The sequence below is a fragment of the Apodemus sylvaticus genome, chromosome 21 (assembly GCF_947179515.1).
Source record: "Apodemus sylvaticus chromosome 21, mApoSyl1.1, whole genome shotgun sequence".
Lineage (NCBI taxonomy): Eukaryota > Metazoa > Chordata > Mammalia > Rodentia > Muridae > Apodemus > Apodemus sylvaticus.
The window spans coordinates 19320758-19333086 of NC_067492.1; the positions used below are offsets into that span (position 1 = coordinate 19320758).

The 12329-nt window shown below is 45.4% G+C and overlaps 1 protein-coding gene across 1 annotated transcript in view; it reads right to left on the reverse strand.

Moving 5' to 3' along the window:
• The window catches only part of Hydin (HYDIN axonemal central pair apparatus protein), a 325093-nt gene that overhangs the window by 298995 nt on the left and 13769 nt on the right, over window positions 1–12329 (reverse strand). Inside the window, exon 4 of the mRNA XM_052166496.1 lies at window positions 11350–11484. Coding sequence (XP_052022456.1) covers window positions 11350–11484 — 135 coding nt within the window. The remainder of the gene's footprint in view (window positions 1–11349; window positions 11485–12329) is intronic.

Below are 12329 nucleotides of genomic sequence, written 5' to 3' on the forward strand. Positions count from 1 at the left end.
CTAGAGGGCCTGGGTTCAATTCCCAGCCCCAACGTGGCAGCTCACAACTGCCTGTAACTCCTGTTCCAGGGGATCTGACACTCTCATACATACATATATGTGAGCAAAACATTACTGCACATAAATTTACAAAAAGAAATATTCTGAATACAACACGTCTTGCCACCCTCTTCCTAGCACTGCATGTTTTCCCAGGCTAACGGGACCCTCCTTATTTAAGCCCTTTTCCATCTAAGGGCCAGAGAGATCCAAATAAATTATAGGTCACTTCAGATCCTGCCTCCCCCATGTTGGCCAGGCTGAGGGCTTCTGAGCTCTCTACAGTGAAGCCTCTGCCCTTTCCTCAGCCACATCTCCTGTCCTGCTGGTTCCCTTCTGCAGCTACAACCCCCTCTTTCCCGCTCAGTGTCTCCACACAGGACGTTAGTTCGTTCACACTCAGAGCCTCCACATGTGACATTTGCTCGCCCATGCCTGGCTTCCCTCTGGTTACTCCTGGTGTTTTTATCCTTTGTCTCATCAGGATCTATACAGTGGTCCGTTCTCTCTCAGAGACCTTACCGTCTATCTCATTGACTTCCAGGCCTTCAGGACTACACCACAGCCTGGACTTAACAAACATTTGACAGATATTTGTTGTATGAAGGGCAATCAGGAATACAACTTTGGAGAGCGAGCGCTGAATGAAAAATAGGCAAGCAACCAAGCAAACAAACAAAGCGTGATTAAAACAGTGCTTGGAGGAAGGAGATTGGGAAGGGCTCTACAAAGAGGAGGCATGCCAGCCAAGACCAGAGTGAGAAATGAAACTGTGTGGCTGGATGGCTCTCTGGGGGAGCATGACTTGGAGCCTGTGGCCAGAGAGAAACAAGGCAGGAAGAGTAGTTAGAGACCTCGAAGAGGTGGGGCAGGCAGGCCAGCCATAGGGCATCTTATAAGCCAGTGGCAGTACCTAAGGATGACAGGAAACATTAACACTATAAACAACTGATCCCTCACAACCCAATTTATACTTTCAGAAGAGCACCGGCGGCCATGTGGGTGGTGGGACTATGTGGGGACTTCAGTAGAGAAAGACAGGACAGCTAGAAGATCACCACAGTAGTCCCTGGCAAGAGATGATGCTGACCTGAACTGTGAACTAATGTGCTCACTTAGTTTAGTGTGTGGTGGGGAGGAAGGTCTGAATAAATACAGCCTGTCACAATTAATCTCACATACTAAATGTAACAGGTGAGAGGCACTCAGAGAACAGTCAACATGTGCTTACTCATGTTGTGGATGTAACCATAGTGACAGTACAAAAAATGGCCCTAGGGGTAGGACCAGGGGAGTTCAGAGCATGATGGAGGCTTTGAGAAAATATAATATTGTCCAAAGCTCTGCTGGTTCCAGTGAGAAGTGTCTCCCATAGTCTCAGGCATTTGAACACTTGGTTGCAAGTTGATGGTGTGATTTGGGGATGCTTAGAAGGTTGTGCCTTTGGCTGGAAGAAGGATATCACTGCGGGTTGGCTTTGCGATCCCACGCCCTCACCCTGCCACCAGTTTGCTGTCTCTCCCTGCTTCATATTTGCTAAGATTCGACCTCGCAGCTTTCTGCTCCAGTGGCCATGCCTGCCTGCTGCGGTGCCTCTGCGCTGCTGCGCCTACCTAATGGGGACTATGATGGACTCTTATCCCTCTGGGACGATGATCTCAAATAGGCCCTCCCTTCGATAAGTTGCCTTGATCATGGTATTTTATCACAGTGGGATAGTAAGTAAGACAAATGCTGCTGTGACAGGAGGCTGCTTAGTCTTAAATAACCAGGGAAGCCTCCCGGAGGAGGTGACCTTTGGATGCAGAGCTGAAATGCAAAAGGAACTAACCGGGAGAGATCCAGGATCAGAGTGTTCCTGGCAAGGGAGACTTCGAACATTAAGTCTTCGGGTAGGCGTGTGCAATAAAAATTAATGAGCAGTACTCCCAAGATGTATTAAAGTTAAGTTGTTGGGCTCTTAGCCTTGCAATTGATTTTGCTTTTCAGATGGCAAAGCCAATCTTAGGAATGATGACACCCAGACAGAGGATGTACAAACTGCACTGAAGTCCCTGGTCTTAGGAAAACCCTTAGAGTTCAATCTCGAGGATTGTTTAGTGGGATGACAGCGGAACCTTAAAGAGGCAGAACACTGCTCTCATTTTCTCCCCCCGTAGGTACTCAAACCCAGCCAGCAAAGGGTTTGTTGGGAATTACAAACTGGAAAGTGGTCAGGATAGTATTAAGTAAGTATTAACTAAGGCATGGAGGGGGTCCCGCAGAGTGGGGCTCTCAGGACAACTTGGGGTGTTTGGTTTGTAGTTCCACGCTTATGTCTTGCTCTGCAAGGGTTTAAGGCAGCTAGAGATGGATGGGGAGGCCGACTGACATGGTAGCAGGGCATGTTGTGGAATCTTCTCAAATTCCCAAATGGAGGTTAGGTGTGAAGTCACAATTAGGTGGGGTTTGTTTGTTTGTTTGTTGTTTTTCCTTAATTGATTCCCACATCCAGTAAAGAACACGCAAACAATTTTTAAACAGTTCCTTTATGGCACACTCCAATCTCCAAGGTTACGTAACACATAGATTATGTCATACAGTGTTTTATGGTTGGACTCAGACCTGATGACTGGAGAGCAACTACTCGTGCTGATGAAACCCCTTTCCCTGTCCTGAGATGCAGAGGAATCAGGTCGCCATTCAAAGGTGGGACATTTGTTCTAAGCTCTGTCCCTTCTACTCTGACGGACTCAGTCGTGAGTCACTCTCCACCCTAGAAGGTTACCATGATAACAGCACCTTCCAGATGGCCTTCTTCCTGAACACACCCCACCCCCATCTTCCACACATACTTCAATCTTAAAAAATGAAAAGCAGAAAAATATGAGCAGAGAACTCATGTTCTGACTCTGGAAGTGAAAAGAACAGGTCTTGATTTTTACATTAGTCCCTTGATAGAAGGCAAGTACGGCCATAATTCTTTCCAATGGAGACATAGCAGAAGGAAATGGCATCTTTGATTCCAATAAATGGCTGTATGTCAAAGCCAAGGCCAATGTGCTTAAAACCTCATATTCCTTCTCTCCCCTTTCTCCACTCCTAAGTGTGTCACAAGAAATGGCAATCGAGAGAAACCAGATCTGACAGGGAATTAGGTAAGTCCGCCCTTGGCACCCCTGGATAACCTGCCGTATTCCATGACCAATGACAAGTCTCTGTTAGATCATAGCTTCTGAATCTCAGATTCACCCGCCGAAGGGATTCCTTGGTTTAGAAAGTCTAGTGAGTTTAAAAACAGGATTGGCCAGGTATCTTGGGTTTGGTCAGTATTATATCTCCTGTGGTCCTGCTGAGGTCTCAGCATCCTGGAGACAGCTACATTTCTCCATGTATTAAGAGAATGACCTTTGATCTTACATATGGAAAGAGAGATGGGATGTAGGAATTTGTTTTAACTATTTGGTATTTACTATAAAATGATAATATGAATTTACTTAAAATTCATATTAGAATATCATCCACTAGGACAAGTGATTTCCTCTTCAGCTCAAAGATGCTTGATCCAGTATCCTTACACCTCCAACCAGTGATGGGCACATGCTTCCTCACCCACATGCCCTCTGCCTTCACCCTGTTCCTAGGACCAACCTCTCTCCTACATGCTAGACACCAATCCTTCTGTCATTTCAGCACTGCCCCAAATCTCTAGATTTCCCTCTTTACAGAATAGGTGCACATCAGCTTACAATCACATTTGAAAACCCTCATATTATATATTGAAAAACTACACTTCTAGCTATCCCACCTCCTGCTTTGCTCAATGATTTTGAAGCAAAACTCCTTCCTGGTGTAAATTTAGACTCAGTGTCACTGCCTCCTCGATCTCTATTCTCTCTGAAGCATCTTGGCTTCTGTGCACAGCATTTCATAAAAAGTCTCCGAGCCAAGGTCACTCATAGCCTTTCCAAGTCCAGGAGACAATTCAACAACTCAACATTTAACTCCTGAGTCCCAGCCTTGCAGGCCTGCTTTCTCAACCTTGTCCCGACTCAGAAAATGGTGTCTTCATTTTTTCAGTTACTGATCAAAAATTTCTGAGTCTAACTAGCTCCATTCTTTAACTTCCTTATCCAGATCTTAGTGGCTCTAATAAAATATCTAAACTCCCCCTTTAGTGTCACTATCCTGGTTCAACTGACCCTTATCACCTGCCTGAACTACTGCAAACCTCTATCCTTGGCTTTGTCACAGTTCCAGTCTATTATAGACAGCAGGAAAACAAAACACAAGGTTATGTGGGCCATACTGACAGGGTGTCCAAGCAGTCTTATGGGACTCAGCTTCCAATTCCTTTCTGCCAGTCTGTCTCTGGGCTCTTTCCCCAATGTCACCCCATGGGCTAGAATGACTGGGGGCATACTGTGTCCCCAGCCAAGCTGGAGGCCAGAAGGACAGCAGGGAACAGAAGGGAGAACCTCCTGCTGCACTAGCTATCTCCAAGTAGAAACCTTGGAAGTCCTCCTGCCTTCACTCATTGGTCAATTCTTACACATACACTGCAGCAAAGCAGGCTGGGAAATGTAATAGACTGCAGGGAATCCAGTTAAAATGAATACTCCTTTGTTGACTATTGGTAGGGATGTAAACTAGCATAGTCATTGTTGAAAACAACATGGACATTCTTCAAAAAATAAATATAAAAATAAAAATAAAAATAGCCAGGCATCGGCGGCAGCATGTGCCTTTAATCCTAGCACTTTAGAGGCACCAGAAAGCGGATAGATCTCTGTGAGTTCAAGGGCAACCTGATCTATAGAGTTAGTTCTAGGACATCCAAGGCTATACAAAGAAATCCTGTATTAAAAACCTAGATAGATAGATAGATAGATAGATAGATAGATAGATAGAGACAGACAGACAGACAGACAGATAGATATAGAGCCACCATACAACCCAATAATTTTATGTCTGAGTCTTTATCCAAAAGAAATTAAATCAGTGTACAGAAGAGATCTACATGCTCACAGTCCTGAACAGCCAAGACAGGGAATCAACACAAGTATAGATCAATGGGTGAAAAAAATACAGAAAATACAAAAATTCACACACTTACATGCACATGCATATATATTATACGATGAACTACTATGCAAAGAAGGAAAGTCTGTTATTCATGACAATATGGCTAACTCCAGAGGATATTACATTAAATGAAATAAAATAGGTACAGAAAAACAAGCATATGATTTCATGTATGTAGGCCATCTAAACCAGTCAAACTTATGGAAGAAAAGAGCAGGGCGGTGGTTTTCAGAGGCTGGAGAGATGCTGGTCCAGTTTCAGCTGGATGGAACGTGATTGGCAGTCTGTACCCAGCATGGCCACCGTGGTTAATAACTATGTACGGTGCAGCAAGTTGCCATGGTTTCCGTGTGCTTGAGAGTGTCCCTCATCAAGAGTTCATGTGCTTGTTCATCTCTAATCCCCATTCTGTGATTGCAGGATAATTGAAATCCCACTCTGGTGCTTACAGTTTGGGTCCTCGGGAAGTGACTAGTACCAGATAAAGTCTGGAGCCCCTAGTGGTTGAGTTCCTAGTGGATTCGTAAGAAGAGATGGGCCTGAACACAGAGACATCTGCCCCAAGACTCCCCCAGTAAGAACGTCATGGCCAAACTGGCTCCTCACCTCGGGACCAGAATGAGGATCAAAAATAAATTTTTCTTCTGCATAACTTACCTGCTCTGTGGTATCATATTACGGGCAAGAGATGAGCACAGAGCTTAAAATCCACTAACATTACATTTTTATATGGTTTTATATAGTTTTGCTACAAAAAGGATGGTTATGCTGAAGGAATGGGCATGATATTAGCCACTGTGTGTGTGTGTGTGTGTGTGTGTGTGTGTGTGTGTGTATTAAAAGTTGTCAGGCATGGAGGCACAAGCCTTTCACCCCAGCACTCGGGAGGCAGAGGCAGAAGGATGCTTGTGAGTTTGAGGTCAGCCTGGTTTACACAAGAGAGACCTAGATGAGGAGGGAGGACCCTCACTGAATCACAGTAGAAACAGACACAGACACCGTGTACCCCCTGAAGTGATGCAGCAGGAAGTTTACACAACAGGTTCTCAGAAGAAACCACAAATCTAATCAAGGCTCTGACCTACCCAAGAGTTCACGAGGGGCACAATGGACAAACTTCACTTGCTTCCTGATTGAGTCAAACTGACTGAGCAGGGGAACCCTGAGTACTGACTGGGTTATTGGAGGTATTAAGGGGCTGTGTGGTCATGTTTACATTTACTGGTGATCTTATTAACATCTTAAAAGTCCTTATTTTTAGAGACAAATGTTAAAGTATTTGTAGTTGAAATAATATGATATACAGATTCAAAATCCACTGCGGCAAGGAACAGACAGATAAAGCCGGAGTGGTCATGCAGTAGTCATTTGAAATCTCTGTGATGTGAAACTCAGTTTATGATCTACAAGATACACTCGAAAGAAAAACTGCTTTATATTTCCTGAAAGTTGTCTTAATGCTCTGTTTCCAGTGTGTCTGGTGCTACACAGGCTGTGGGCTTACAGGAAGGACCTAGACAGAATCAGGAAAAGCTAAATTTAATCAAGGAAAAATAAAGTCTGAAAGAAAATTACTGATTGAGAGATATGATGAAAATGCCTGTAATTCCAGCGCTAAGCTTGAGAGTCAGTAGTTAAAGTGATCTTCAGCTACACATTGACTTCAAGGCTGGTCTAGCTGGCATGAGACCTGATCTCACACCCTACCTCCCTCCCCTGAAGATTTTATGGTATCTTCTTTTTAATTCAAAGTGTTGGGAATATAGCTTATTATTATGATAAATCTAGAGCATATAAAATATGATTTTCTCCTGTCCTTCTTGAGACACGTATTAAATTTCATAGGAAAGTCAGTTTGACAACTACTTGGTTATTTCCCCTAGAACCATACACAGAGAAGACAGAATAATGTAACAAATGCAGATATAACCATCACCTAGACCTAGCCGTCATTAATGTGCCTTCATTCTGGCTCCATCAGAACTTGATTACTAAAGCCCCACCCTGCATTTCCTCCTCCAAATGCTGCTACAGTCTCACACTGCAGCACTGTATAAACATGCTTGCCTGACTCCAAGTCAGTGTTCCATGTTTCCCTCTGACCAGAGCTTAATATTTCCCCAACTCAATTTAGCAATAAAAATTACAATCCAATAGGTCAAGAAAATTAATGACAGGCTCCAGAATTCCTTGGTATTATTTGATAAGAACAGTGATGATTATACTTCTTCCATGGTGCATGATACGCACACTGGCATCATTAGACTAATAACATATCCAGTGTTTCAGTGTTTTTCTTTTTAAGTCTGTGTGGGAGGAAAAAGGGAGAGTCACAGTCAATTGACTGCACCTGTTATCTGGGCATTTGGCATTCTTAGCAAGTGTCATGCCCAGGAAGCTGATCAATACATGACAGGGAAGAAATTGCATTATCGTCTTCAGTGTGCTAATATACACAGGTGCTGACGATCCAGCTGAAAGGGGATGAGCTTATTAAATGTGGCACGCTGCAACTTATGTACCTCACCCTCCAGATGTGAGGGGCACGGAGTGAGGATGGAGGGTGAACAGAGCAGTAGGAGACAGAGAGGTGAACCCGTTGACCATCAGTCTGGCCAGCTGAGCAAGGAGGGACACCCGGCTGGCATGACTGACTTTTTCCTAAAGCAAATCTGGCTTCACGTCTCCTCTGCTGCCTTCTGGAACAGCATTGGACGGCGCGTGCCTGAGCCTAGCTGGTCATGCTGTGCACTGGCCCTGTCAGCTTTCCAGCAGGGAGGATGAGTGGGATACTGAATACTGGATCCTGCTGGCAGCAGCAAGAGAAACTGACTCTGTCTTCAGAAAGAAGAGTGCTGTAAACCAGAGTATCACCTACAGCCAATCCCAACACAAACTCCCCACCACCACCACCACCACCACCTTTTTCCTATACTGGGAGCTGAACTCAGTGCCTCAGGTTTGCTGGCAAGTCCTCCATCAGTGACCGATTTCCTTGGGTCATCTCTCTCTCTCTCTCTCTCTCTCTCTCTCTCTCTCTCTCTCTCCTTTCTTTTTAGTCAAGAGTCAGGGTCTCTGTAAGTTATTTACGTTGACTTTGACCTCACTCTGTAGCCCACGAAGGTGTTGACCTTGTCATCGGTCTCTTTCATCCTCTTGGGTAGTTAGGACTGGGAGCCTAGGCCCCCAGGCCTGCTTATTAAATTTTAAAGGAATCTAAAATTGGATAATTGTATTTCTCCTAGGCAGCCATTACTCTCATCATGCTTGTCAACTTCCATGACATTAAATACCTAGAGGAAGTAACAGTATAGCAACACTTAACTTGTCTTAAATTAGGGGCCTCTGATAGCTATCCAATGCTGGATGGATGAAGTGCGAAGGGGGTCATTCAGCATCAGAAACAGTACAAAATGTGGCCAAGCACATGAATCCTTGATGTGAGTATTAGGATCCCACATTTATAAAGCAAATGTCAAAATGCACTAAATGTATTCCAACCATTACTTGTGATATACACAAGCAGTTTTAGTGCTTAGTTTTTGCTTATGGAAACTTAAACACACAGAAGCCAATGGAATAGTGTGACAGACTCAGCCTACCTATGTCACCCAGATTCACCTGTAAGCCACAGTCCTTCATTCTAGCTCCATCCAACCCTCTACCTGCTCACCTCTCTGCCATGCTACAGTTTCTTAGTAAGATGTTCATGGACGTTGGAAAGCAGGAATATTAAATATGTGGTTCTGATAACTGAAATGATCATGTAATGTACACACCTAAGACTAGAGAATATTCTATCTCCTTGGTTACACTATACTGAATTCTATCTCTTCTGGAAGGCCTGTATTTCTCAGTCAGAGCTCCTGCGGGTGGTACAAGACCACCTTCCCCCAGAAAACACATGGTCTCTTGCAAAGGAAGAAGACAAAAAACGGGAACTGTGAGTCCCCAAATCAAACATCCTCTGCAGTTCAGACCACACAGAGGCTTACAACCTGCTTGCTGTCCACACAACGACAGGGACAGGATCTGACGCCCCAGCCCCAGCCCCAGCCCCAGCCAAACCTAGGCTCTTTTTCTTCACAGATCACCTTCAGCTAGAGAACACGGAGGCAGGGGGGATTGATTCAACAATCCACAGTAAAGAGCCTCACATCTGGATTCAGCTTCTCACTTGTTTTAGTGGTTACCAAGCACATCAGTAGTTCCACAAATACAATCCAAGAGATAAACAGCAGGATGACCAGTGACAGGCTAGGAAGACAGCCACAGGAGACTGTGCCCCTGTGCTGCAGAAAAGGAGCCATATTAGTAGTGAGACTGCTGGTAATGATATCAACAGCACAAAATAAATATTAGTGGCAGAGAGGCAGTTCAGAGCTATCCTGGCTAGCTCACCTATTGATTCCAGCTACAACGACGCTTTACACATATACATACACACACACACACATGATATATGTATGTAAAAGCGTGCCTGCTGCTAACATTGTCTTCATCCATCCAACCTCTTTTCATTCTAGGGCTTTCTTTGTTTTTGAGAATTTCATACATGTATATAAGGAAATATGATCATATCTATCCCTTATTTCTCTGTCCACGTCTTCACTCATCTCTTCCAGTCTCCTCCTTCCTTAACTTTATGTCCCCCCCCCCCCTTTTTGATACCTCATTAAGTCCATTTAGCGCTGCTCTTAGGTACACAGGGGTGGGGACAACCCTGGAGCATACGAAGACTATTGGTGGCCCTATCCTCAGAAGAGAATGATTGTTCCTCCCCCAGCATTGGCCACTCAGAGAGGGATGGCTCCTGGAGATCATCCCCCATCGCCACCTATGCTGACCGCCAGCTGAGCCTGCTGTCATGTCACGTCCAGGTAAGTGACGTTTTCTGTTCCACCTCCTTCACATGGTAATGAATCCCTCTCCTCCCCCTCCTCTGCCCCCAGTGGGGCTCCCAATGGAGGAAACCTAACCAACAACCTCTGACATCCGCATTCTTGCTCCTTCCCTCCAAGGCAAAACTGGGGTTCCCGTGACCCAGAAGAGCCTGCGGGTGGTGCTGAGGGAAAATGGCCTTGTCTCTTTGTGCGCAGGCTCTTCCTTGGCTGTTTGTGTGCAGACAGGGTTCAGCTGCTTGGGCAGCTCTCTGGTGTTGGCTCTCCCTTCCCTGCTGTGTTTGGGAGGGGGAACTCTAAGGTAATTCCGTCCTCTATGGAGAACCTCATCTGGACCTTGAGCCCTGGCAATGTTTTTGCTATGATTGAGGTTGAGTGTGATCAATATTTAAATTTAGGTCTCTTTTTCAGGTATGTTGGAATTCTGGGAGGAGAGAAATATAACCCACTAGTGTCCCAAACATCCAAAGCCAGTGTCTTTATCCTTTTTCTCAGCTCACTGCATCCAGACTATACCTTTTCTTTATTGGCGGTCCTTTGATAGTATACAGTATAAACCTGTTGGGTTAGAGGCCAGCAGGGGGTGTCTAGCGGGGTTTGGGCTTTCTCACAACCTAGCGACTTAGAACTCACAGACACAGCAGTTCTCCGCTTATCACTAGTAGTACAGAACCCCTCCCTCCTATGTCCCTTCCTCCTCTCTCCTCTCACCACCACCATATCTAATAACAATGCTATCAACAGCGCCACAGATACCAGCTCTACTGCCGTGTTTTGGTCATGGCTTGTCCTCTGGGATCCATAGACGGGCAGATTGGTCTTCAGCGTAATGGTGTTGGGAGGTGGTGGGACCCTTTAAGAGGTGGAGCCTGGCAGAGTGTGTGGAGGAGAAGCTATTGCTGGTCCTTCTGCAAGTTGTAGCTTCCTTGACCACCATCCCATCTCTCCTTTGTAAATGATGCCTTCCTCTGCCATGAGGTGACTCAGCTCCAGGAGCGGTGGGGCTGGCTGGAGTTAGGCCTGTGCTATTTGGAGTGTCAGCCTCTAAGACTGGGAGCCAGATGCATCTCTCCTTTCTACATGCTCACCCTTGGGTATTCCACCACAATAACAAAACCACCAACAAAACCCCAGACTAAGACAGCTACCACACCAACAAAACACCATCACTGGTTTACTGCCAATATCAAGAGCTACCAAGATGACCCTCCCCACCGCCACCACCACCACAGCCCACTTCAAATACCACGGGCACTCCACGAATACTGGCAGCCTCATGAGTGTGTGGAGTCAAACTACAGAGTGCTAGAGACACATAACCAGTCTTCTGCTGTGTTGTGATTACCTTGTTCTCCTCTGGAGTGAAGAGGATTCGAAATACAGATGGCACTCCAGGGGCTACCTTGTGGCCGATGTCTTTGGGGCTGATGATTTTAAAATAAGGTGAGCTTTCTTCAACAACTTTTACCATCCTTGGGATCTGCAGGAGAAACACATGAGAGAGAAAGGCAGAGGAGAAGCACAAAATTCAGAGTCTAGCACAGTAAGGCCTCTGTCCACTCCTTGTTGGGTCTATGGCCTTGATTGGGATTATAGCTGCTTCAACTACAAAGGAAATCATATCTACCCTTATCCTAAGGGCTTGACAGTCAGTCTTTATGGCACATTAACTCTACTTTTACTAACATTATTATTCATGTTTGTTAGTATTCAAAGTCTGTTTTATAGCTGAAATGGCTGTCTTCCAAAACAGACTGCTCAATGCTCGCGCGCGCGCGCACACACACACACACACACACACACACACACACACATACACACACACACACACACACACACACTCCATCATCTCCCGCCCCCACTCACAGCAGAGTTAAGCTGCCTGTTTCAACATTTGAGAAGTGCTTGGGGAAAAGACATCCCACAGGGCTCTCAGGACCATCCCCAGGACGTGATATGCCACTCTATCTTCACAATGGCTTTTGAGCTTTGACACAATACCTGGGCCACAGAGAAGGAAAGTAAATCAGCTCCACCAAGCAAGCACTGGGTATTGGGAGGCCTGACTCCACCCACCCTCTTCAGGGTGGATAATCCTTAGCTGGTCTCAGGGCAGCTTCAAACAGTTTTGCTCTTTTGAGGTCTTAGCCTCTGCTCTCCTGGTCTTGCCCAGAGATATGTAGCTCATCTCAGAAAGTATAAACAAGAAATGCAATTTCAAGGCAATTGGGAGTGGTCGGGGTGAAGGATCTATACAAAGATACACACACACACACACACACCACATCACACATCAGGAAAATGGTTTACTTGGATTTTTCTGGG